This window comes from Varanus komodoensis, unplaced genomic scaffold (genome assembly GCF_004798865.1).
Source record: "Varanus komodoensis strain SLA01 unplaced genomic scaffold, ASM479886v1 scaffold32, whole genome shotgun sequence".
Taxonomy (NCBI): Eukaryota; Metazoa; Chordata; class Lepidosauria; order Squamata; family Varanidae; genus Varanus; species Varanus komodoensis.
Genome location: NW_025335798.1, coordinates 1,783,334 through 1,808,535, shown reverse-complemented (window position 1 = coordinate 1,808,535; position 25,202 = coordinate 1,783,334). Strand labels below are relative to the sequence as shown.

The 25,202-nt window shown below is 50.6% G+C and overlaps 1 protein-coding gene across 5 annotated transcripts in view; it reads left to right on the top strand.

The window, feature by feature from the left end:
* The first annotated feature begins 1,848 nt into the window (after window positions 1-1,848).
* The window catches only part of ASIC4 (acid sensing ion channel subunit family member 4), a 96,309-nt gene continuing 72,955 nt past the window's right edge, over window positions 1,849-25,202 (top strand). For 2 of the 5 annotated variants that reach the window (XR_006415495.1, XR_006415496.1), the window contains exon 1: window positions 1,849-3,601. Coding sequence is in view for 2 of the 5 variants with exons in the window: in XM_044438021.1 (XP_044293956.1) it covers window positions 3,026-3,601 (576 nt within the window). In the remaining 3 variants the exon portion in view is untranslated. The remainder of the gene's footprint in view (window positions 3,602-25,202) is intronic. The other 3 variants (XM_044438021.1, XM_044438024.1, XM_044438022.1) reach the window with 3 other exon arrangements.

The window sequence follows — 25,202 nt, the reverse complement described above, 5'->3', positions numbered from 1 at the left end:
TTAAGAACAAGTGACATCTGGAGGTCCTGTGGTGAAAATTTAAGAGCTGAAAAGAGCAGGCAGCAGTTTCTAAAATATTTGAAAAAGGTTCAGAGCCCTTTGTTATATATGCATGTTTCTTTTAGTCCCACTGTTGCCTGTGATGGAGTAGGTTTTTCAACCAGTGCAAAAAAATTGGAGAACCGATTTAGCACCATGAGACAGAGAGCTCCTAGCATTATCAGTCAGAAGCCTCTGTGCAGCTGTTCCATCTGTTCCTATTCGGGACACAATCCTGAGCATACTGGCTGAAGAATGCTGGGCAATGCAGGATTGCGTTTCTGAGAGTCCATAGGATTGCAATGGATTTTCTGCGGTAAGGAAAAAAGATGGAAGACATGGAAGGGTTGCCACTGGACAGCGATTTTATCTGGACCACAGAAGGAGGCAGTGCACTGGCGCCATAAAAGCCTCCCCTAGAAGCTCCACATCTCCTCAAAAGCAAATACCCCCGAGTTCAGTGGAGTTTATTCCCAGGTAACTGCGTTCGGGATTGCAGGCTATAGGATTCACAAATGCATCACGGGGTCTGGAGGCAACGAAACCGCAGGAGGGCCAGCTCGCCGCGTTTGAACCTCTCTTTTTCGATGGTGGCTCCCAAGCAATAGGCTAAGCGGGCCTGCAGGGGTGGCGCTCCCAGAGTATGGAAGGGAGCGCTCCTCTCCTCTCTAAACCGTGCTTCGCTCACCCTTCCTCCCTCACTTCCTATTTGTGCGACACCTTTCCCAGTCTCGGTAGTTCACTTCTCCCTCCTCAACGTCCACCTCTGTCCCGCCCCGCCTGGCCTAGAGCCATCTTGGCCTTCTTCCACTCGGGGCATCGATCGATACTCTTTGCCCAGGAGGGACCTGTCCTTCCGCACTGACCCACCGCGGGGGGTGTATTCCGCGCAAGTCGATGGCGGGGATCGAAGACGTGCGGGCGCGCTCCTCGGCCGGGTTTGCCGCCGCTGGCGTCGGCCGAACCCAGTGAAGGTCGCTGTGACCGGCAGAGCGGGGTGGGGTGCGGGGAGCCGTCGCCGTGCGCCTGCCGTTCGTGCTCGCAACATGGGGCGCGGATGAGCGACTCCTTTTCTTTCCCAGGCCTCGCCAAAGCTTTGGGAAGTCACTGCCGTTGCCCCCAAGATCTCGGCGGACCGGGGGAATCGGCTGTCCACAGAGCACATGCTTTGCATGCGCAAGCTCTGAAGAGCAATCCCCGCCGCGGAGCGACCAAAGCCGCCGCCTGGAGAGCCCTTGGCGAGGAGGGCAGGCAGCGCCGAGCTTGAGGGACCGATGGGTGGATTCGGGAAAAGGCAGAGTGCATTTGCAGCGACCCTCACGCCTCCTCCCCGCTCCTTCCCTCGGTTTGGTCCGCCGCTATTTTGGATCAGGGCAGCAGTACAGCGTGGCTTGGCTCCCGACAACTTTGGGCTTTGCAGGCGGGGCCCGTGGGCGCTCTTCTCGTCGCCCGCCCGGTCTGGCATCCTCCGCCGCGGCCAGTTGGCGTGTTCGGGTTTCCTGCCCTGCAACGCCTCTCCGCTGCCGCTTGGGCACCGCCCCGCCCCACCTGGAAGCCCGCCAAGCATCCGGTCCCTTTCCCACGGGCCGGGACCCTCCGAGCAGCTCTACTCCTTGCTTGGCCTCTGGCCCCGCGCCAGCTGCAGCGGTTGCCGGTGGGTTTCCCCGGCCCTAATTCCACTTGTCGGGTGGGGCGGGGAGGAGGGAAACACAGGCCTTCCCACGAAAGCAATTAAACTGCCTCCGAAGCAAACGGAGGAAAGGGAATCGATGGTGCAGGGAAGGCGGCGGCGGCGGCGGCTGCAGGCTGGGTCTGGGCAGTGCCGCGTTTCTTTTCCTCCGGAAAGCGCTCGCCTCCTTCGCCGCCCGCCTGCTCCTGCCCTAATCCCCAGCAGCTGCACTCCCTCCCGCCGATCAATAAGCCTTTCACTTTTTGCCTCTTGTTTGTTCCGCGGGGAGCGGGATCGATAGGAGGAGGGGGCGTCTCCTCCTCGTTTCCGCTCCCCCCTCGCCGGCCGCTCCTTCTCCAATTAGTCAGCCCTGGAGCCTGCGGGTGGGGGCGTTGTGTGCTGCCGCTGTCCTTTGGACCCCAACACCAGCCGGCAAGGCGGGAGGATCGCGGTCTTGCTCGTCGCCTTCCCTCTCTCAACTTTTTCTCCCCCTCTTGCTCTTCCCGTGTTCGTCGTCCTCTTTGCCAAGGAGGCGTGTGAAGGTCCGCGCGGAGATGGAAGGTAGGGATTAGCGGGGAGCCGCCCGGGGGCCCTGGGCACCCGGAAAGGGACTCTCTCGGAGGAAGTGGTGGCAGGCAGAGAGAGTGAGAGGGAGCCCTCTGTGAGCAGCCTCGGCATCCCGGAGCAGCAGCCAGAGCAGGGCTGACTGCGTTGCCTCTTCTCCTTGGCACAGACTTTGCCAGCTCGTGAGTGATTCAAACAAGTGGCTCCAGCATCACTTTGGAGAGGTGGCCCTGGAGAGCGAGGCTCCTGCTGCCCGGCTCTTCCTTCCTCCATCGCCGCTCGCCGCCGTTCCCTGGCTTCCCCCCTCCCCTCCCCTCCCCTCCCCTCTTTTTATTTGAGGATGAAATAATGTTGACATGCCTTGAATTATTAAGTATCCCCTGGATTTTATTAGCACACGATGCCTAAATGCTGCTTGTATCTGGTGGGGTCTTAACCGGGCGTGCGGAGGAGCGGCACACACAGCGGCGCAGGGAGCGGCGGGCAGCTCTGGCAGCTGGGCTCGTGCAGATAAGCAAGCGGAAGCACCAGGAAGAGATCACTAGTGAGACAAGAGCCAAGCGACGGCCAACAGCTCCCGAGAGACTGGGGCCAGGCTCCTCAGTCCTCCCCCTCCTCTTCCTCCTTGGCTGGGCTTCCTAATTTGGGGGCGTCCTGCAGCAGCCGGGGGAGAGCGGCCGGTGCCGGGCACCCCAGGCTCCCGCTGCCTCCCCTCGGTGGGGGGGTTGCGTGCTGCCGGGTGCCTCCGCACAGATGCCGATTGAGATCGTCTGCAAAATCAAATTTGCAGAGGAGGATGAGAAGCAGGCGGCGAAAGAAGAAGGGGACAAGGAGAGCTTGCTAGAGGAGCCCAGCCGGCCACACCACCGCGGCCTGGCTGCCTTTGCCGGCACCAGCACATTGCACGGCCTTAGCCACATTTGCCGCTCGGGGCAGCTCGGGGTGCGACAGGCCCTCTGGGCACTTGCCTTTGTGGCCTCGCTGGCCTTTTTCCTGTACCAAGCCGCCCGGTCAGCCCTCTTCTACCTGGAGCACCCACATGTCACCACCCTGGACGAGGAGGCTACTCAAAAGATGGTTTTCCCAGCTGTCACTATTTGCAACATCAACCGCTTCCGCCACTCAGCCCTTACTGATGCCGATATCTTCCACCTTGCCAACATGACCGGGCTGCCACCCAAGGACCGTGATGGGCACAAGGCCTCTGACCTGCTCTACCCTGACCCAGACATGGCTGACATTGTCAACCGCACCGGGCACCAACTGGATGACATGCTCAAGAACTGCAGTTTCAGTGGCGAGAACTGCTCTGCAGAGAACTTCACTGTGGTGAGTGGCTGTTTTGCTTTTCCTGGGCTCTTCTGTCAAAGCTTCCCTGAAATGATGGCACCTGGCAGTGCCCACGTTTAGGCGAAGGCTGGGTTTGTGTCTCAAGTTTTACTCAGGAGGAGAGCAGAGGACTAGAGCATGAGTGATGGGACACCAGCACCGCTGTAGGCAGTGGGAATCACTGCATGTAAGATGTGAGAGGAAAGGAGAGTGGCACTGGTATGAAGAGGCCAGGCACTGAAGGAACCCTCCAATTCTGAGCCTGGGTAACTTTTCTTATCTTGGCAGAGGACAGTAGGAGGGAGGAACAGAAGGCTCCAAGTTCTGCGTGGGGAGCCGTCTTCTCCCAAAGCGTTAAGAGAAGGCAAGAGGTATCTGAGCAGGTGATGCATATACTTAGCTGTTCCAGTGTTTCATCCTTTGTATGCTTGGTAGGCAAGAAATGAAGTGTCTTTCCAGACTTCAAGCAAGCTGTACTCCTGGCTTGGTGCCCATGGTGGCATTGCCAGCGTCCTGGCCGGCATGGCGTGGCAGCCACTCTGCCATCCTCTTGGCATTTTCTGGCGTGGCTCTTTGCCTGCACTATCAGGGAGGCTTCCCGCCAGTTGGAACAAGCCAGCCCTGCACTTGCTGTAATATTGAGTCTGAAAAGCACAAATCCCCGCTGTGGTTTGGGGAAATAAATGTGCTGAGCAGGCGGAATACCTGATGGGACCCTTTTCAGACCATAATGACTCTGGAAATGAGCTGCTTCTCTCCTGCGGTCACTGGAGGCTGCTTCGCCTCCTGATCATTGTGTGTGGATGGCCGGCGGAGGGGGCGGTTCAGGGCAGATAGAAGCCTGGGTAGAGGGTGAGGCTGGGAGGAGAAGACACGCATAGACACACACGTTCGTAGACACGTATTTTCCTGGGCATGTGTGCCTGGTGGGGCAGAAACTGGCCTTCGCACATGCTCTTTCCTCTCTGCTCAGGGCTCTGTTACAATAGCATGCTTCTGGCATGGCAAGAGCCAGAGGAAACATAAGGCTGAGAATCCTGGAAGGGCACACCTACCGAGAGTCCTATAGGAGCCCTGCCCCACACTTAGCACAGGCTGATCAGAAGGATGGCTGGTACCCACTTCCTGCAGGCTGTATCTGAATGCCAGACTGAAGTGGTTGGAGCGAAAGGCAATGCCAACCATAAAGTGACTCTTCATAAGATTTTCTGCAAAATTCTGCAAATTCAGTACTGAATATATTCTGCAGTCACTATACATAGGGCAGATTAAGTCCTGTGCCCCAGCCATTTGCTCAATCCTGTTCCAACCACCACTAACCCCCCTCTCCGCACATGTATGCACAGCTCATGTTTCTTTGGACTAAATCACATATTACACTGATATCTCCAGATTTTTTTAAATGGCTGTTGCTATTATTGAAAAACATCTCTGGGGGTCTGCCAATTACTCCAGTAGCATGGAGGAGGAAGAGGGTGTTTAGCATCTCCCACCCCTATACTGTTCTCCTGTTCTAAATCTGCCCCACATTAGCTTGAGTTTGCTTTATTTATTTTATTTATTTATTAAAAAATTTCTATGCCGCCCCTTGCCATTTAGAGAGGGAAAATGCAGCTATGTCCCCATCCCCCCACTCATGGGGCATACAGCAGTTCAGGGAAAGGAGGATTTTCACGAGGAAAATAACACATGCGGGAAGGGCTGAGCACTCCTTCTTCCTGCTGCTCCAAAGCAGCTGGCAGTCCCCGAGACGATGTTTTGGTAAAGAGCAAAAAAAAACTGGTCGGAAAACCCAGTGATGGTTGTTCCACACAGGGTGTCCTTTGGCCTTAACATTTCACTGAATTCTGCCTGCCAATTCAAGCCTATTTCTAGCCTGAAGGTCTAGAAATTTGCTGTTCAAACGTGTGTGTGTGTGTGTGTGAGAGAGAGAGAGAGAGAGAGAGAGAGCACGAGTGGGTGTGTGTATGTAGGAAACGGCTGATTTTTTGTATACTCAGTTCTGATCCAGTACCACATACTGCACTTTTGGAATAAAGAAGTAAAGTTGTGACCATAGCACAAGGAAACAGATGCTTCTGGGACAGGGGGGAGTGTTTTGGGGGGTGTTGGTGGATAGGGATGGCTCACCAGTGGGATCCCAGGGTGAAAGGCACAGCTCTGAGAAGCAGTTTAGGAGGAATGCCCCAGGATAGCCCCTTGGGGGCAGCATTAGGTGGAGGCTTCCAGACCTTCTCTGCACTTTTTGTCCATTCTTGCGTTCTTGTGGTATGACACTGATCTCCGCTCTCAGCGTTTTACGTGCTCTAGCTCAGGAGTCTGTGGCATCAGTAGAAATGCAGGGGTATGGGGCAAAAATTAGACACTGAATGGCCGTGGGGTTCAGCAGGGGCCTCTCCCTGCTGAGGCTAGCGTGGCTTAGGTCCCACTTCAGGCGAAACTGCTGCTGCTCCCCACCCTCGCTCTGGCCGTGCTCTTACCTCACCGCTGAGCTGCCTGCCTGCCTGCCACTCGCACCGTTGCATCGCATGATGAATCCCCTTTAAAGATCCTGTAAGTAAGAGCTGTGCTTGGTAAATGATCTCCCTCTATTTAGCGTCACAAATCCACATTCTTTATGGGACAGCAAATTAAGGGGCCGCTGGGAAGATTCCCCGGCGTAAGCATCTCGTGTGCAGTAAAGCCCGGCCAGCATAGTAAATCTCGGTGGGCTGTTCCTGAGCTGCCGCTGGCCTAGCTGCTGCAGACCCTCCCGGCTGTACCGGCGCTGGGAACTGACGGGGCGCTGGGGGTGCCTCTGCTAGAAGGCAGGCTGCAGGCAGGAGACCTGACACCCCACCATCACCTCCTCTGCCACCCCATGACGGCCACTGAATGCATCCATGTGTATGAACCCTGTGCCTTGGGCTCCCAAACTGTGCTGAGCACCCCCCCCCCCCCGCCTTCCGCTGCTTGAATTGTGCAGGGAAAATCAATCAGCTCTTTGTACTCCACTGGACAGGAGATTCCCTGGCAGCCCTGCCCTCCCCCGCAACAGCTGAGGGAAGTCGGGCCCCCCGGCATGTTCTGCTCCGGCCCCTCCTTTCCCGGTGTCCCTGCAGCAGGGGTCACAGGCACAAGCCTCTCCCCAGGAAGCAAAAGTGAGTTGGACAGTTAACTCCTTTGGTGTTGGGCTGGAGCAATCTCTAGCCAGCCTGCTTTGGAGGGGTGTGTGGGTTTGCGGATCAGTTTGCTGTCCTCTGGTTCTGTGCTCTGAGGCAAACACATGACGGGTGGATCTGAACCTTAGCTCCCCTGTGTTCTGCTTGTCTCAAGCCCTAGGGCTGCCCCTGAATATCCTGGGTGGTGCTGGCAATGGTGGGGTACAAAGAACTCAGGGGTGGAATGGCTATTGAGGTACGGGCACCAGGAAGGGGTCAAGGGGGGTGGAATCTGCAAGGAGGAGCACGGCGGGAGTTTGTGGAGAGGGATGCTCTCAAGCACACCAACAGAGCATACTCAAAAGAGCAATTACCCAGCTGGCACCTGCTCTGCAGGGGTTCCAACACATGGAGGGGAAGCTAATGTGCTACTAAAAAATTGGAATCGATGTCTTTTTTGTTCGTTTGTTTTTAAATCTTCCCTGCCCATCTCAGTTTCCCATCTGGGAGGCTCTGTTAGGAAGGCTCCCAAGTTTTGCAGTTGCTGCATTCGCCTTCCATTCGTGTCTTCTCTGGGACTGGCATGTTTGGATTGCTGGCGATGGACAACTCTCCAGGAGGAAAACACAGTCTTGGCAGCTGTGTGGGGTTTAGCCACAAAGCCAGTGGAGGTGGGAGGAAGATGCCGGACTGAGAAGACAAGCTGATGATCTGAATGGTGCAGCTAAGACTTGCGAGGCATCCTGAGAGCACGGATGGCGCTGAGAGAGCAGGGAGGACTGTGGCTGAGCCGCTTTGGCAGAGCTAGGACTTCTGCGGTCCAGGATTTCAAAGCGTTTCCCCGGCGATGGCACTTGCTGCAGGAACCTGCTTTGCTCTTGGCTGGGACCTGAGGGTGGTGGCAGGGGCGGCCAGGGTCAGAGAGCATGGCAGAAGTCGGACCCAGTCTCTGAGCAGTGGGCCTCCTTGCCTGCCCACCTGCCCGGTGCATTGTGGGCTGGAAACACAAAGGAACACACATTTCTCTCTCTCTCTCTCGCCCCCTCCCCTAAATTGCTGTTGCTCAGCCCGCTTTTGCCGCCTCGTTCCCCAGCTGTATAATCAGCGGCACCCCGTCTCGGTGCTGGGGCTGGCGATGACCTTTCCTCCACAATCGTACTTAATAAATGTCACATTTTCCAGCCTATTTTTACTCTGGGTAAATAAGTTCCCTGCGCCGCCTCCCCCTCCACCTGCCGCCTCGTGCCTGCCCATTGGTGCAGCTCCTTGGCCACCACTGTTTGGAGGCAGCAGCACAATCCATTTCCCCAACCCCAACCTGCACAATCGAGGGGGGAAAGTGAGAAAAGGAGGCTGTAGGCAGTCCTGCTTGAGTGGGTGGGTGGCTGGGAGCTGCGGGGGGAAGGTGGGGGGGGATTGATCCTTCCAGTCAGGGGAAGGGCATGGATTGGCCCAGGGAGGGAGGAAATAATCCCCCAAGAATTGTAGATCAAGCAGAGGTAAGTTCTCTTTTAAAGCTATTTCACATGGCCTGTGGCATGTGTTTCCAGTGATGCTTTGGCAGACCTGTTGCGCGCCTATGTGTTGGGAAAACACATTTGTGCTGAATTTAAAATGAGGGCTATGGTGGAAGTAGGTGCCGTCTTTGTACTAAAGACCCATCCCCCTTGCGTAAACCTGCTGTCCCTCCCCCCTCAGTTGCTGTTGTTTTTCTCTCCTAACAGTACACATTTCATCCAGTCCTGTCATAGTTCAAGGGTGCTGTCATCGCCAGCTTGGTGCTTTGGCATATTGGACACACTTTTCCTTTTTTCTTGTTTTGGCGGAGTTCTCCCATTAGCCCCAAACTGGCACGCAGTGGTGTCATTGTCTGTCGCCCACATCTCTGTGGCCCATCCTGTGTGTCTTAGAACATATTACTCAGTTCTTTCTTTCATGAAGTCCAGGCCAACATACGTAGTTCTGGCCGCACAGCCCATTTTAACGTCTTAGTAACACTGTGAGGTAGGTTACACTGCAAGCGTGACTAGCCCAAGGTCACCTCCTCATCCTGTGCCCACACCAGCATATTCCAGGAGGCTCCGTTATGTGTAGAGTATGGTAGTAAAATGAGTCTTGTCCTGCCTTAGAGGCTTAGTACATTTGCTGCTGCATAAAGTTAGCTTTTTCGGATGCCTTTGTCCCATGAAGGAGGTTCCGGAGAGTCCACAATAAGTCTGTAGCTTCCTGGGGTCCTTGCACTATCTAGAGATCCAGCTGCATTTAGATCCCACAGTCTCTAAGTCACCCTGTTGCTCTGAATCTAGGAGAAAGGACACAAATGTGCCTCCTTCCTCACTCTGTCTCCTTAAACAGTATACTTTGAGTTCTTCTGAGTTCAGGTGGTGTGCTCTGCATCAGTCTACCTGGGCTCATTCTCACTTGCACGTGTGCACATCTTCAGAGTGTGATAATTCTCACTCTAAATGTCTGAACCTCTCCCTTGAGAAGGGCCCTTACATTCATTCTGGGTGCTATGGAAGTTCTGTCTGGGGTAATTAGTCCATGCTCGATTCATTCCCCATCATTGGTTCATCCATGCTGCAAACCACCTTTGATTTTACATTTGCTGGGTGATGATCACACATGTGTAAGTTGTCCCTTGGCTGGAAAGTGACATGACACACATGTGGGCCATGGTATCTGGCTGCTTCCCACTGCAATTCTTCTTCCAAACTAGTTTTACCTCCTCGGACAGCATTCTTCAGTATGGTACCCTCCAGATGTGTTGGACTGCAACTCACAGCATCCCCAGCTAGCCTACTGGAACACATGTAGTCCAACACATCTGCCGGGCACTAGATTGCAGAAAGCTGTCTTAGGGCAGCCTTCCGCCATCTGTGTGGTCTGACCTTGGAAGACACCTCTATCAAACCCCACACGCTGTATCACTTTGCAGCACATATAAGGAAAGGCTGCTGTCCTTTTTGCTAGTATCTGGGGATTATGCATGGCCTGCCCCAAAGCCACTGGTCTTAACATGGCAGGAAAGGGCTAGTAAGAGGGATCAGAGCATGGCTGTATCCGCAGAAGGGTTCTTGGCCTTGGCTCTGCAGTGAGAGGAGGCCAGTGCTGTGCTCCATCCATCAGAACTGCCCGCAGGCTGGAAAATGCTAATAAGCAACCAGCAAGGAGAGGAAATCTGTATCCAAAGCATCTGAATAAGTAACCAGTCCCAGGAGCCAATGCAGCCTCCAGGCCTCTGCACCCCTTCCTCAGCTGAACCAATCAATTCTAGTTCAGTGCAAAGATACTTTCCTGGCAGGCCGTGCTCGCCGTTCTGTTTTTCTCAAGCACTGCGAAGATTTCAGTGGTGCAACCCTTCTGATTCCCTGAAGTGCATACCTTCCTGCCCTTTTGGCTCCTCTTTGGTTGGTTTGTTACTTTTCTTTCTCAGCCCCTTCCTACCAGTTGTTTGCAGAAACAGACCCTGTAGTGTAGAGGTACTTAGTGAAGATACCTCAGCTATTGGTGCAGACCCTGTCCCGAAAAATCTGATACTCCACAGCAAGCAACCCCTCTACCTGGTTCCTTTAGGACCAGCTACCCCAATGTCTTGAAAGCTAATCTTACCTGAAACCTTATCCAGTGATTGTTTATGACTCTCCATGTTAGTCACTTGGGCAGGGAAGGGAGTGACTCTTCATACCAGACCCAATAGCAGGACTAGATTTGGGTTTGCTTTCCAAGCTCCCTTGGCCAGTGTTTGGGATTTGGGGTGGGGGATTCCACAGGTTGACTTAGTGAGATCTCCCACCCCATGGTTGTCTTCACAGCCTCTTCTCAAGCATGCAGGCCTTCCCCACTTCAGTGTATTGTATGACAAAGGACAACCTAGCCATAGTGGGGCTTGCAGGCCAAGTGACTGAGAGCCTCTGGATGGCAAGGAAATTGGTTGCCACGGGCAACCACCAGACTCCAGATGTCACAACATCCTCAAGACTCTGCTGGGCTCACCTAGAGAGGAGCGGTATACCTGGCCAGGACTGGCTGGTGCCCCTTGCTCATCTCCTGATCCGGATCAGCACGCCCTATGACAGCTATCCAGAGCCTCACCTTCAAGCGGCATGGGACTGCCTGGGCTCCCCCTTCCTGTCCCCTGATCTCAGCTGAGCAGAAACTTGGCAGAGTGTCTGCCATGGGCCCCACGTCTCCTGACAGATATTAATTGTTCCCCAGGAGCAGTTAATTAACTGGGGCAGGAGCGCAAGCAGCCTTGAGAGAGCGAAAGCCTCATTAACTCCTTGTTGCGGGGAGGGGGAAGTGGTTGTATGGAAGTGCTTGGGCATTCTCCTTTCTGGGTGTGCGTATGCTGGGCCAGGTTATGCCCTGCTGGCCAAGTATCCAAATTCCCAACAGAGAGAAGACAGCAACAGGATGCCACTGCTGCCTCTGTCAGTTTTCCTCCAGGTAGAAATCTGTTGCATGTGGAGGAGAAAGTCGGGGCCATCAGGGGCCTAATGATGACGCTTCAGGTGCACTGAGGGACCTTTTCCTGAAGGGAGCCAGCAGCTGATGCATGTTCGGTGAGGCTGAGAATAGCCCATGGCCGGGTGGGGAGGCGTGGATGGGCTGAGGGATGCATGGCGTTTTGGTTTGCAAACACCGATGCTGAGAGAGGGAACTCAAGGAGAGGGATCCCTCGCCCGGGAGCAGCAGCGCAGCTCAGGAGCAAGTGCAGTGGGGAGCAGAGATGCTGCGGGGGCTGCAGGCTCGGTGCCGTCGCCGTGATTGAGATCAGATTGCTGCCACGCATAAAAACGCTATCTTCATAATTATATTTAATGAATTGACTTTAAAAGCTCTTATGCTCTTATCTGGGTTAATTTAATATTACACACTTAATAAGCCTGTCTGTAATACTGCCAGGGAATGCATGAGCACCGGGCCCAAGGGGTCTCCTTCAAGCCGCTCTTCCCACTCGGCGCAGGAGGGCAGCAAGAGGACAGTCTCTCGTGTGCCCGTCTGTCCACTGGCACCAAGGAGGGACCTCAGCACTGTCTCGCAGTCTGTCTCCCCGATGCTGCCGTCCGCGCTGTGACTGGCCCCTAGATTCTATTTTTGTGGGGACTTGTGCGACTCCCTAGCGCAGGGCACAGAGGGTGAAATGGGAAGATAGATCAGTCAACAGAACCATGTGCTGTCGAGCCCAGGATGGCTCGGAAAAGATTTCTTGTTTGATCCCCACTAATCTGCAGCAAGATCCTTTTTTGATGGAAGAAAATACTTCAGGACTTGCCCCTTGCAAGTGGGATAAACTGCTTAGAATCCCTTAGAGGCTTTTGAAGTCTTAACTGTTGTAGCTCTGGGATTTTCCCGTTGCCCACAGAGACGGAATATGATTTCCTCCAGAAATATCACTGGACCCCATCCTCTAGCTCCACCAGGGAATCCTCTGGGAGGAATGTTGTTCCACTGACTTTGCCACCCATCCTTTCCATTACTATAGAAGTCAGGAAAACTACGTATGTACAACATCTCTTCTCCAACTCCCTTTTTTTCTACTATTCCCATAATATGACAATCCCAGAAAGTCCAAAAATGCGTCCAACCCCACAGCTCAGCCTATTTATTTGGCACTGGAGGTAGCCAGATCGCCTCCAGTGGCTCCCTGGATCTTTTTCTAGTCTGACCATTCTGCAGCTGAGCAGCCTGTTTGCTCCCTGGCCATGGAATTCCCCTGCAAATGAAGTCTCTCGCATGCTGCCGGAGGAGTGCATAGCTGCTCTGTTTTTTTCCTGGCAGCTGGCTCCCTTTTGAGCCCAAGGCCACACGTTCCATGATACAGAGACACTGCCCTTGCATCTCCTTCCACGTCACTCAGCACGTGGCCAATGCCAAAACTTCTTAGGATGGACAGTTGTTGCCATGTTGATTTTGGAGAGCAATTAAAACATCACTGCTGAGGCAGTATCTTCTTTTAAAAAAATCAACTCAGCTTTTGTTGGTGCAATAGGCAGGCTTTCAAATTACACAGAGTTTTCCTTTGGGTAAAATGGAAAGCCTCTTCTAAATAAAATGGTTGCCTGTTCGCAAACATCTTGGGATTTGAAAAAGAAAACCTAAAGACCATGGGGCTGGAGGGCAGTTACGGGGCCTGCATGGAAAAGGCCAGGCTAGGTGAAGCGCTGTAGCTTTGGAAAGTGCTGCCCCTCTGTCTGCTTCCCTCCCCCTTCCTCTTCCCGCTCAGCAAGTCATAGTGGCAGGTGCCCGAAGCATGCCCGAGGGGCCGTGCTCTGTCATATCAGGTAGAGCGGTTCTGGAAACTGCCAAATGAATTGAATGAAGAATTTTGTAAGGCATTGTCAGCCTGACTGGGCCTGGAAGGGTTTGGAGCAGACAAAGCTATAAAGCTGCTCCTGCCTGAAATCCCCATCCACATTCACAAACTATTAGTAAGGGTTGACTCACACATCCTTTTCTGCTGGATGTGAGAATTGTCCCCACTGAAGAGCCCTTGTCAAGTGATACGAGTATTTGGTATTTGGTCTGTAGCAGCGGTTGCCCATGCATGCAAGATATCCCTTGAAGTTGCAGTCATTGAGTGATAAGCACACCTGTATGGACTCCCCATAAGATGAGGTAGAGTAGGGAGGGAACACTCTTCATTGATGTGGCTGTGCTTTTCTGCAGAGACTAAAGTAGAAAGGAGCAGTGCTCCATGCTTGGTTTATCGTGAGTTCTTCTTGTAGTAGTAACTTAATGGTGAATCATCTTTAATGCCAAACCGAGGTTTGATGCTATTTGAAGAAGCCTTGAAGGACTCCACAGCTTGTGGAGGGAAGTTTCTCCTTCCCTCTCCTTGTGTGCTGTGATTCTCTCCCAACATTTCTGGTTGGCCCTATAGCATATTTTACCATTTTATCCAAGCCATAAACTATTGTTTGCATTAATCCTACAAACTAAGATTGGAAACCATGATTTGATCTGGGGAGGTAGGAGAGGAGGAAGGAATAATTGGGCCTGAGAGCCCTCACTTAAATAACTTCTAACGACTCACTGAACCAACTCATAGCGTTAGGCTCAACTAGCTGTTGGGAGCTAAGATGGAGATGAAGGTGTATCTCCACAGTTTGGAGTATTACTCAAGCTCCCTTGGTACGTTACGTCAGTCGGTGAGGAAGGTGCATTTTCATGATTTCATCCCACGGTGCTGTTATAATGTTTAAACCAAGGTTGCGCACCCTGCACCAACCACCTTAATTTTGCAAGCACTCCGTTCCTTCTCTGGCAGGGAAAGAAGATGGAGGAAGAGAGAAAAATGGGTGGAGAAAGAGACAAAGAAACAGAATGGCCCACCCTCTTTTGGCTTGGGGCACACCTGCCTACATATAGCACCTGGCAGATGGTTGACCTGAAGGGAATGTGCCCCACAGTGCTAAAAAGAGGCTTTACTTCAGGGGCGGGCGACACAGATGGGTCCTTCGTCCCCAGTGATGGCCTGGCAAAAATGAGAGGTGGCAGTCATGTTGGGAAAACCTGCGTCGTTGGGCCACATGTGGTTCTGGGTCTTTAAAGTTTGTCGCAGCACTGCTGGATAGGGCCAAATGCTTCCCACATCTTTTCTGTAGTATAATGTATAAAGTGCTCCCCAGGCAGGTCTCCAGACTGTGTTGGAGTGCACATGCCCAACATGTTAGAAACATGCATGTATCAGCATCAACTCTTGACTGATACCAGCTTGGCTAAGTCATGGGAAGGGCTTGCGGAGAGTTGATCTCTTGTTCACTGATTTGGCCTTGTGACAAGGGCTCAATTTATTATTTTGTATGGCCTTATCGGTATTCTCTTTACATCCGAAACTGGGTAGCTGAGCTTCAGTCAAGCCCACAATAGTAATGGCTGGTGCAGATAACACAAGGCACCCCCTCCCACCACACACACACACACACACCCTGCCCAAAAGATAGACATTGCATTGGATTTGGGAGGCAGCAGGCTTGTTTTACCGGTGACTAGGAAGCCAACTGAAAGCCACTTCATAGAAGCCAATGCTGTGGTTGGAAACTCCTCAGAATGTCTTTATCCTTCCTTGCCCACATCAGCAGGATATCTGCTGGTTGGCCTAATCAAGATAATACACCGGTATGGATTTTGAAACTTTGCTTATGGCCGACAAAACTACTTTTGCTTTTTCTTCCTAGATTCTACTGAGGGAAAGTAATACAAAGTGTCACGATTGCAAGTTATCCCTGTTTAAAAATAAAATTGGCTTTGATTCAAACAGATATCCCTGTTTTGTTTTTACTAACTTTATTTTTATTTTTTTTAGCAAACCGCATCACGGTAATGCAATATGCCATCCTGTGGCAGACCCTCACCGGTACTGAGGCAACAGTGATGCCGCTGCGGGTGCAGGGAGGATCACTAAGCTCTGCCCAGACTCAGAGAGGAGCGAGTTGCTTGTATGACGTTTGGGGAAGTGGAGGAACAGGCACAGTGAAGCGTTCTCTGGCAACGTGTCTGTATTGTATTGATTTGGTGCCAGCTGCAAATGTGGGCTGAATCTTTGGGCTCGGGGGGTTCCTGGCTTCCTACTCAGGGTGCGTTTTGGAGCCAGGTGTCACCAGTCATCAGTGTGTGGGAGGCAACCATTTTTCCACACTGGGTGTTCCCAGGCTCTCCAGAGCAGAACATGTGTGGCGGTGCCTCTGCCATTCGGCAGGCACTCCACACGGCGTAGCGTGGAGAACAGAAGGTTTACAGAGCTACACTAAATGACGCAAATGGTTTGAGGGCCGTAAAGAGGGACGGTTTTATGTCAGAGGACTCTATAAAGCATGGCTGTTCTGCCATTGATGAGATATTGGGCTTTATTTATAGAAGGCCGTGATTGCGCTGGAGGCCGACATACTCTGAACGCCAGCCAGGGCCTGGGGATAGGAGGGCGACTCATTTCCATGCAGCTGCTGTCTCCGCTTTCACACATTAAAGGGGAAAAATTAACAAGTTTGCAGCCAGTCAGGTGGAAAAAACAATAATTGTTTAAAACTGTGTTTTCCCCCTGTCTGAACCGCAGATTGCCTGGTGCCCCCAGTGCACGTGCAGCATGGAATAACAAAAGGCCAAAAGGTCAAACCGGACCTAGCAAACAGGAGAGAGCCTGGATTCGGCTTTCTTCTTTCCTTCTCCTCTCCTCTGCATCAGGTTCTGCTGCTCTGGCAGGTCATGATTAGTGTCTGTGCAAAGGAGGAAAACCTGGAAAACACGTACACTTTGCATTCTTCCACGGACAGGAGGCCCCAGTGACAAGCTAGGCGGTCGTGTCCTGCTATGCAGCGCTTTGGGTGCACGGGGGTAGCAAAGGTCCCAAGTCCACCTCCAACATTGTACCCCCAGCATTGATTAGAGAAACAATGCAGGTTATTCCAAGAATCCGAATAAGAATTCTGTCCCCCATGATCTGATCATGACATTTACAGTTAGCTGACAAAAGCTTCATCTGATGCAAATATGGAGACATTGGAGAAAGGCATCATCATCACCGGCTGCTCCCTTGGAGCTCAAATTGATGTGAGATTCATGCCTGTGGTGTTTCATTTGTTCATGCTTTTATTGGCCATCATAATTAAGTATAACTTTATTTTAAATAACATCTACATTGAGCCCAAACAAGATGGCCATATTGGCTGTGGATGATGGGAGCTGTGGTGCAACACATCTGCTGGGCTTCAGACTGGGGAAGGCTGGTTTTTATAAATGGCCTTCTCTGTACTTTCCATGCTTACTTTTGTGATATAAAGGAAAACTCTTCCGAATATATTTGCTTGCGACTTCATTTTGTGCATTCACTGCCCCAGGAGATGTATGTGAGCAAGTGTGTATTATAAAATGTATCATTTGTCCTAAAATATTTATCTTCTGCCTTTTTCCCATGGTAGAACTGCAGGGCGGTATTCCTGGCTGGGGTTCCCAGGCAGTTCTCACTTCCAGGAACTTACCAGATTTAGACCTGTTTAGCTTCAGCAAGAGAGCTGCGACCGGCGTTGTCCGGCCATGTCGTGACTGAGCCCACAGTCGTGCCCATGTTTTGTTGTACCCTCCCTCCAAGCAGCTCAGAACAGCCACATCATTCCTCCCCACCCCCATTTTATCTTCCCAACAGCCCTAAAAGGTATGTTAGTCTGAGTGAAAGTGAATGGCTTTAGGTCACCTGGAGAGCTCTGTGGTTGACTGGAGACTTTATTTATCATTTATTTGTTTATTAGATTTCTATCCTGCCCTTTAGCTAAAATGGCTTTCTGGATCTCTTCCATTCTTAACCCAAGCCCCGGCCACCACAGTGCATCTCACATTGCCGATATATACATAAGCTCGGCACAAGTGGTGCTTCCTGATCAAAAGGCGGGGAAGAACAACATGATCATGCAAACAGTTTGTCTGCAAATTTCATCCCAGTCACACAGTGCTCCAGTGGGCACTGCGTGCATGCGGCTGCTCACTCCACCGTACTCCCAGAATCCCTCGGCTGGAGAACGCGTAACCTAGGAAGGGTTTCTGACATGGCACGCAGGAGCATGAGGCATGATTATTACATCTGTTTCCTATTGCTTGCCACCCGCTCCAGCACTCCTTCACTTAAGGAGGACACCCTGGCATTACGGATGATTCTTCTCCTATCCCTCACAGCTTATGCAGGCACTTGAGCACCTCCCTGCTGGGCTGTGCTTCCAAGGATGCTCTGCTCCTCACCTGAGCCCTCCAAGTCCACCCTTTTGGAGACCACTTGCTCCTTTTCTTCTTCAGCTGGATACAGAAACCTGCAAGACAACATGTGGACGATGCTTAAACATATTCTTTGACAAGCCTCCCAGTTCAGGCTCTCTTCCATGCCTCTCACCCCTGACTTAGTTCAAGTCTGCTTTTATCTAAGCCTTCAGTTGCCTTCTGTGGGGCAGGAATGCAGCCCTGTGGGAAGAATAGCCATCTCCTCTGCTCAGCAGCTTTTGCTTTTGTCAGGAGACAGAATGCCTGTTAGAAGCTCACTCAGAACTGCAGGGAGGGATGGAGAGCCACACTGTGAAAACAGTTGGAAGTGCTGAATTAAACGCTGGTCTTTCTGGAAATGAATGTAGAGGTTGGAAGAGCAGGGCTGAGAAAACTCATCAACATCTGGTGAAGGGGACAGCAAGCCACTCCAGTTACATGAAGCTTCTTGGGCTTGCCGCATTAACAAGCTGATCAGAAGGGAAGGAGGTTAGCAGCTCAGCACCCCAGATTTAGCATGTTACTTCCCCATGCATGCGCATTGCACACGCTCCATCTGACCCCCTGTATTGACCCGCTCAGTGACCTACCCAGCGAGTGAGCGGCGTGGTTGTCATGACTGAAGCGCTGCAGGGACACTGCCAGTGGGATGCTGGGGGACCATTCCAACCACCCACCGCCTTCACTCCAGTTAGCGGCAGAAGCAGACCCACACCCACACGAGTCCAGTCCAGCATCTGCTCCTCCTAGTGCCCCATCTGCAAGAACGCCCAGGGCAGTCATGTTCCTCTCACTCCCGCTGAGCAAATCAATGCTCTCTTGTATTCCCTCTCAAAAAAAGAACAACCTCTGCTGTTTGTCATGGACATTGGTTGACCTCCATGAGCGTGCTGTCTCAGTTTTGAAGAACATGGGTGGTTCAGTTCTTTTCTTGTAAATTATTCCCTGTGGCAATGAGTTTCACAGCTTAATTTGTTTTGTTTTTTAATTGGTTTTAAAGTTAATTATGTGCAACACTTGCTGCCTTTTGTTTCCATTATGAGTGCTGCCTCATCATGTCATCTTGTGAACTGCTTCCTTTGGTCTTTAGGTCATCTTGTTACCTGGACAGATCAAGGGGAGATTTGTAGGCATATGGGATTCATGGAGCTCTTTCTCCTGTGCAGTGAAAAGTTTAATGAGAACTATGATTACAAGCACCTTGGTAATTATATGCAATGAGATTTGGGGAGGGAGGGAGAGTTCTTGTTGAAGAAGTGTTCACTCCAAAAGAGACTTCCGTGACCTTTCTCTGATTCCCATTAACCCCAAATATCTGATTATCCTCACTTAACTCATTGGTGACAGCCAGAACCCTTCTAGAGGCAGAATGAGATGCATACCCTGCTGGTGGCTTCAGGAATCTAATCATAAACTTTTAATGACAAAAACAAAAAGGGACTGCAAGTGTCAAATATAACATGCTTTATATTTTTCATTTACATAATCTTTAATATAAAAAGGGAAAGACTGTAAACAATTACTGCATATGGATATGCTTTACATTATGTTATTGCTTTTTCTTCTTTTTCCCCTTCTTTTGTGGGACCCCCTTTGTTTTTAGTGGAAGGAGATTTGGCTATTGTTGCATTTGCTGATACACACACACACACACACACACCCCTACCTGTTTTGTCCCAGTGATAAATGCAGGTCAGAAATCAAATATCCTCTTGAGATCCAAGCGAACACACACCCAAAATAAATGAATAAATGTGACCAAGCCACTTGAAAAGGAGCTAGAGCTGGGCAGGATGTATCCTCCTTATGTACATGCACATGCTTATAAATACAGAATTCTGGACACAAAAATTGAGAACTTTAATGGATTCTGAAAATACAGGGACACATAAAGACCTTGGCTTCCTGGGTCACTGGGGTACATTGTAGCTTGTAGCGCCACCATCATCAGCCTTTCTCTCTGGATTTATCTTTATTGTTGTCATTTGTTTGAAGTGCTAAGGGATTTGCTGCTGCTTCCTCATTGTGACTGAAAGATCAAAGGCTTGCTAAAGTTATTCCAAATCAAGCTATTGCTTCCCCTACTTTGTCACCTCTGTTAATTATCTTGTAGCAGTTTTATCCTCTGTCTTTGTCTCCATTATAAATTGATATCCTAATATTATTCCTACATCTCGTGTGGTATGGAAACAGTGCACCCCCAACCTGTTTAGTGGCTCTTCTCTGTACTGTAATTTCCCTAGTTCTGGTGCATTGTTCTTCTCAGTCTGGGGGTTACTAAAGTTGTTTGCAGGCACTTCATATTTGGACATGCCATTGGCTTTTATGTAAGAATGCTGAAGCTATTTTCTGTATTATTTGTGTTATTATGATTACCCCTTCCATAATTGTCCCTAACATCTCGGTTGCTTTTGACAGCTGCAGCCCATTGATCTGATGTTTTCAGGGAGCTGGCTACAAGGACTCCCTTAAATCTTTTTCCCGAGTGGGAGCAACCTTATGTAGAGCCCATCATAACTCTTAATGCAAAAGAAGGATTACTTTTCCCAGTGTGCCTCACTTTGCACTTACTGGCATTAAATTTAATCTGCCATGTCATTGTCCCCTTTCCCAATTTTATGGGATCCTGTGGGAAATGTTCCCTGTAGCCTCCTTTAGACTTAAACCTTCTTGAGTAAATGTGTATCAGGTCTGTCCTCCTTTTTTAATTTCCAACTTCTTTTCTTAGTTACTGTTGAACAAGCTAAGCAGTTCTTTAGAAAGCCCGGTTGTTTACTTTTCTCCAGGATGCAAATGGACCATAGATCCCTCTGCCCTTTCTGTCTTATCTTGTAATCTGTTGCTCATCTATGAAGAGGCCCCCTGATCCTATCTCACAGCTACTTAATTTTCTTAAAAGCTTTCAGACTTTCAGGATTTGTCAGCAGAACTTCTGAGAAAATTGCTTCCCCTCTAACCATCCTTTCATCTGTTTTCCTTTCTTCCCGCCTCCCCCCAACTTCTTCAAACCGCCCCCCACCCCCATCCCCCATGTCACCTTTGCTGGTTCTGCCCACCCTGGAAGCAACAGATTTCACTGCCACAACAAAAGGGGGTTCTGTGCAGGGGTGAGTTGCCTTGACTGGTCTGGAGGATGCGTAGCAGAGGGCGTGTTATGTGGTGAGGCTCATGTTGTGTGCCGTATAATGCAGTGTAGCTCAGTGAAGGCAGCTGATGCTACTGGACACTTCACCCGTCCTCATGGACAGTGCAGGAACTTCAAAGCTTTGCACAGGCTCTGCTGCCTCCCTTATGGACGTTGCAGTGCAGGTTCAAACAGCAACCTTGCAGGCTCTGGAATTCACAGAAACATCCCAAATTTTGCACAAATGATAAAACCCACATGCTTCCAACTGCGATTAAAGATGAATGTTAGAAAAAATGCCCAGATGTACTTGATTTGTCTTTTCTTTTTGAGGCTCTATCACAGTTTTGAAACTTCAGTTAAGCTTTTATTTTAATCCTGGAAGAGCAGGAAAAAGCAAGGAATGGATAGTAAAATTAAAGGACATATAGACTGCAAGAAGGAACTGACAAATAAAAGCAAAAATTAAAAAACTTGGTGTTGAAAATCCATTCACCAGGATTTTCTCAGTTCTCTCAGTAAAAGCTGCCTTGTGCATTGTCTAGTTTTCAGTGCAATCACAGAGTCTAGAAATGTAGCTTTTTTAAAGTTTTTTATTTCTTTATTTAATACATTTTCATCCTACCCAATAGTCGAAGACTCTCTGGGTGGCCCAAAGAGAGCGGTTTGAAGGTTTCCATTTATTCCATGTAAGATGTGTATATTTGCTATCTTGGAAACACAGCTATGCAGCTTTCCAGAGTCCCACAAAACATATAACTGATGATTGCACAACTTTTAACTTAAGGGCCCTGCATTGGATGATGCTTTAACTTGGAGTCCTGCACTGAGCAGGGATTTGGACCCAGTGGCCTTACTGGCCCCTTCCAACGCCAGTACTCTGTTATTCTATATTTAGTATGTATCATCTCTGCAAGCAGTGCTCACAAAATGACCTGGTACAAAAGTGCCTTCGGAGCATGGGCAGACCCAAAATATCTGATGATCTTCTGTCCTCATTACTTCCTGTTCTTCCTTTTAACAAGGATGATTGCCCCGCATCTATTTATTTAAAACATTTCTATCCTGTCTTTATCCAAGTGGAGCTTGAGATGGCTTACAGTCGTAACAGCCTGTTACTATATTATTGTATTCTTTCCCTTGCATTCCGTGTGCGTGTAGGTGCTTCCATTTCTGGGACATGAGAGAAGGGGGCAGGGTCATTGGGACTTAAAGTTCAGTGCACTGTGGTCTAAGGAGGCATGGGCTCCATCTGTCTTTTAGCAGGAAGCTTCATCTTATTCTACTTGCCTTTGGGGAACAGCTGCTGAAGTAGTGGAGCCAGGCAGGACTTGCAAGGATGCAGTGCTGGCATTATATCATTAACTGGGACACGGACTTCATCTGCCACCAACATGCTCCGGAATTCCCTGTTCCCTCTGAGCTGAGCTTCCATCCTCACAGTAGTGGTGGGGAATGCATTTTCCCAGCACACAATGTACTTTGCCCTGTTATAATGTGAAGTCTTTTAGAGTGATCTGTGTTTGAATGGGCGGTCATGACTCACTGACAAAAGCCCTGCTCGTGGCGGCGTGGACTCCCCGGACTGGCTTGCTGCTTTGGATCAACACAGCTGCCTGCAGTGTTGGACTCTGTTTGGCCGCATAGCTGTGGGGATTGCCATGACGAGGACCAACGCTTTGAAATTTGGGCTGCATCCCTGGGAGCAGCACTAGGAGATACTGGGCAGCCTTGATTTGTGATCCTGGGCCATTGCTTGGGCTGGGCCTGTGCCTGGAGAGAGAGAATGGATCAGCATCTCTTTCCCGCCCTGTTCGCTTTGTGATGGTGACAGGCTGGGGAAAGGCACATGGAAAGGGTGTTTACTGGCCACATGCTAAGCGAGGCTTATGACCCCTGCAATCAGAGACAGAACCATCTCAACTGCTGCCGGTGCCCCTGGGACCAAGAGCAGGGGAGAGGGCCAGCAGCAGGACTGCAGCAGAGTGATGCAAACAGTGGGCCTGATTGATGCAACTGTTAATTATCCCCTCTCCATCCCAGGCTCTCCAGGCCACAGATGCTGTCAAAGTGGCCCTAGCACGGGAAAGGTCCCTGCTGTGACAGCAGCTTTACTGTGGTTGTGCCCCACTGTGGCCTTTGACTTTCTGCTCCCTCCCCTCTACCCCCCCTCCTCCCAATTTGCCCGTCTGCCCATTCCTTGGGAGCTACTAATAGCCAGCTCTGTTGTGCGGGGAACACAAGGGTGATAAATAATCTCCGAACAGAACAATTAAGGCTGCATGTGGCGGCCTCTCATTCCCCCCTCAGCCCACATCCCCACCCGCTCTTGCACACGGCATCCGGGACTCCTAAGGCAGTGAGAATCCCTCTTCATTAATCAAAGATCAGCTACAATTACACTCACTAATTATTTGCAAAGACTCTTTTGTATTTTCTGTCTCTCCAGCAAAATGCTGATTGGACTCTGCAGAGGCTCCACTGCCCTTGGAGACGAAGGACAGGGGAATGTGGATCGTGGGAGGGTGCAGAGGAGCACTCCAGAAGGGCTTGATCTTTAGCCTTGACTGTCTAGTAATACTGCTAAAATGGGCAGGTCTTCCTGCAATGCTTGGGGAGATCATGCATGTGCACGATCAAAATAATCCCTGCAGGAATTGCAAGCTGAGGTGAGGTTGGGTCGCAGCTGGGGAGGCACTGGGGCTTTGCATAGATTAAACCAACCAAGACAGCATTGCTTCTTTTCACAGAGCCAAAAGAATTGAAAGGGACCTCAGAGATTATCTGTTCCAACCTCCTACTCAGTGCAGGCTCTGTGCTGCAAGGTATAGCTACAGCGTTCCAGACAGATGGCCGTCCAGGCTTGGCATTAAAACCTCCAGTGATGGAGAGCCCACCACCTCCCAAGGCAGTTTGTTCCACTGCTGAACAGCTCTCACGGTTAGGAAGTTTCCCCCAAGGTTTAGCTAAAATCTGCTTTCTTGCAATTTACACCTATTGGTTCTAGTCCTGCCTCAGGATCACCAGAGAATGAGTTTGCTCCATCTTCTTCATGACAGCCCTTCAGATATTTGAACACCACTATCATGTCTCCCCTTATCCTTGATTAATTCTCTTTCTACTGGCTGTACATGGGGGCAAGTAATTTGTCAGGGTCCTCCCTGACCGCCTTGTTGACCGAAGGTGCTGTTCAGCCCCTTCGAGCATCTCAGCTGTCACTAAGGTGTCACTTGTACATCTTCAAGTATACATTTTCTCCACAGTTCTAAGGTCTGAAGTTTGCTTTCTTCTTGAAATAAAATTCAGTGAGGCAGCCTCCCGCAACCTGGTGTCTTCCAGGCTTTTTGGACTACAACTCGCGGAATTCCTGACTGCTGGCAGTGCAGGCTGAGCCTTTTGGGAGTTGGTCCAAAACATCTGGAGGGCACAATGTTGGGGAAATGCAATACTGCAGTATGTCTGCATATGTACTTGTAGTAATTGTCTCTATACAATGCGTGTGTATATAAGTTGTTGCAACTGGTATGCAATATTTACAGAGGTGCAAAAAAAGGGACAACCAAAACAATCCCAGGGAAGAAAGCATTTCGGTCTTTTTAGTTTAACATAGTATGAAAATACGCGTGGAGACACAAAGCAGATAGCGAGAAGCAGTGGTGTAGTGGAGCTTGGGCTCGTGGTTCCAGCTGATATGGCTGGCGCTCCTTTCAAAGCTCAGGTCAGTCTGTGGGATTGGAAATGGCCCAGGCAGTTGACACACTCGCACCCAAGCGCCCTCTTCCCTACACGGACTCTCTGCAGCCCTTTGGTACATGCTGAAGCTGAGCTCAATGAAATGGGTGGGAAGACAGCTTGAACGCAGATGGAGGAAAACTCCTGATGAATACGACCCAACACAGCGGTAAAATCAATGAGGGGAAAAAGCAGCCAAGAAATCTTACTTTTCTGCCTCCATTGTGTGCTCTCGGTGCTATTCTGAGCAGTTCAGGGACTTTTACAACCCAGCCCAGTGAAAGAACTGGTGGAGCCTTTGGTGGCCCACTGTGAGGGATTTGCACTGCACTTTGAGGGTAACATTTCTCGGGTCTGTCAGGAATTGGACTCCATGGTTGATGCAACTCCTTTGGCAGAGGTGTCCAGTACTCCATCTGGTCCATGTTTATTGGATCTAAGGATGTGGACAAGATGCTTGGATTGATTCGGTCCTTATGCTTGACCCTTGCCCATCTTGGCTGCTTATTCGAGGTAAAGAGGGGGTGCGCCCTGGGTCCTGGATGCTGTGAACACCTCATTAAGAGAGGGAGTGGTCCCAGCCTCTTTAAAAGAGGCTGTAATTATATCACTCCTGAAGAAGGCCAACTTGGACCTGGGGGATGTGAACAACTGCAGACCAGTCATTAATATCCCCAGTATACCCTTCCTGGGCAAAGTGTTTGAGCAGGTGGTGGCTGGCCAACTCCAGGCTCTCTTGGAGGAAACAGACCATTCTGATCCATTTCAGTGGGGATTGGGACCCAGATTCAGAATGGAAGCTGCCTTGGTCACCCTGTGGGATGAGCTATCCTGGGAGAGAGACAGGGTGAGTGCGACC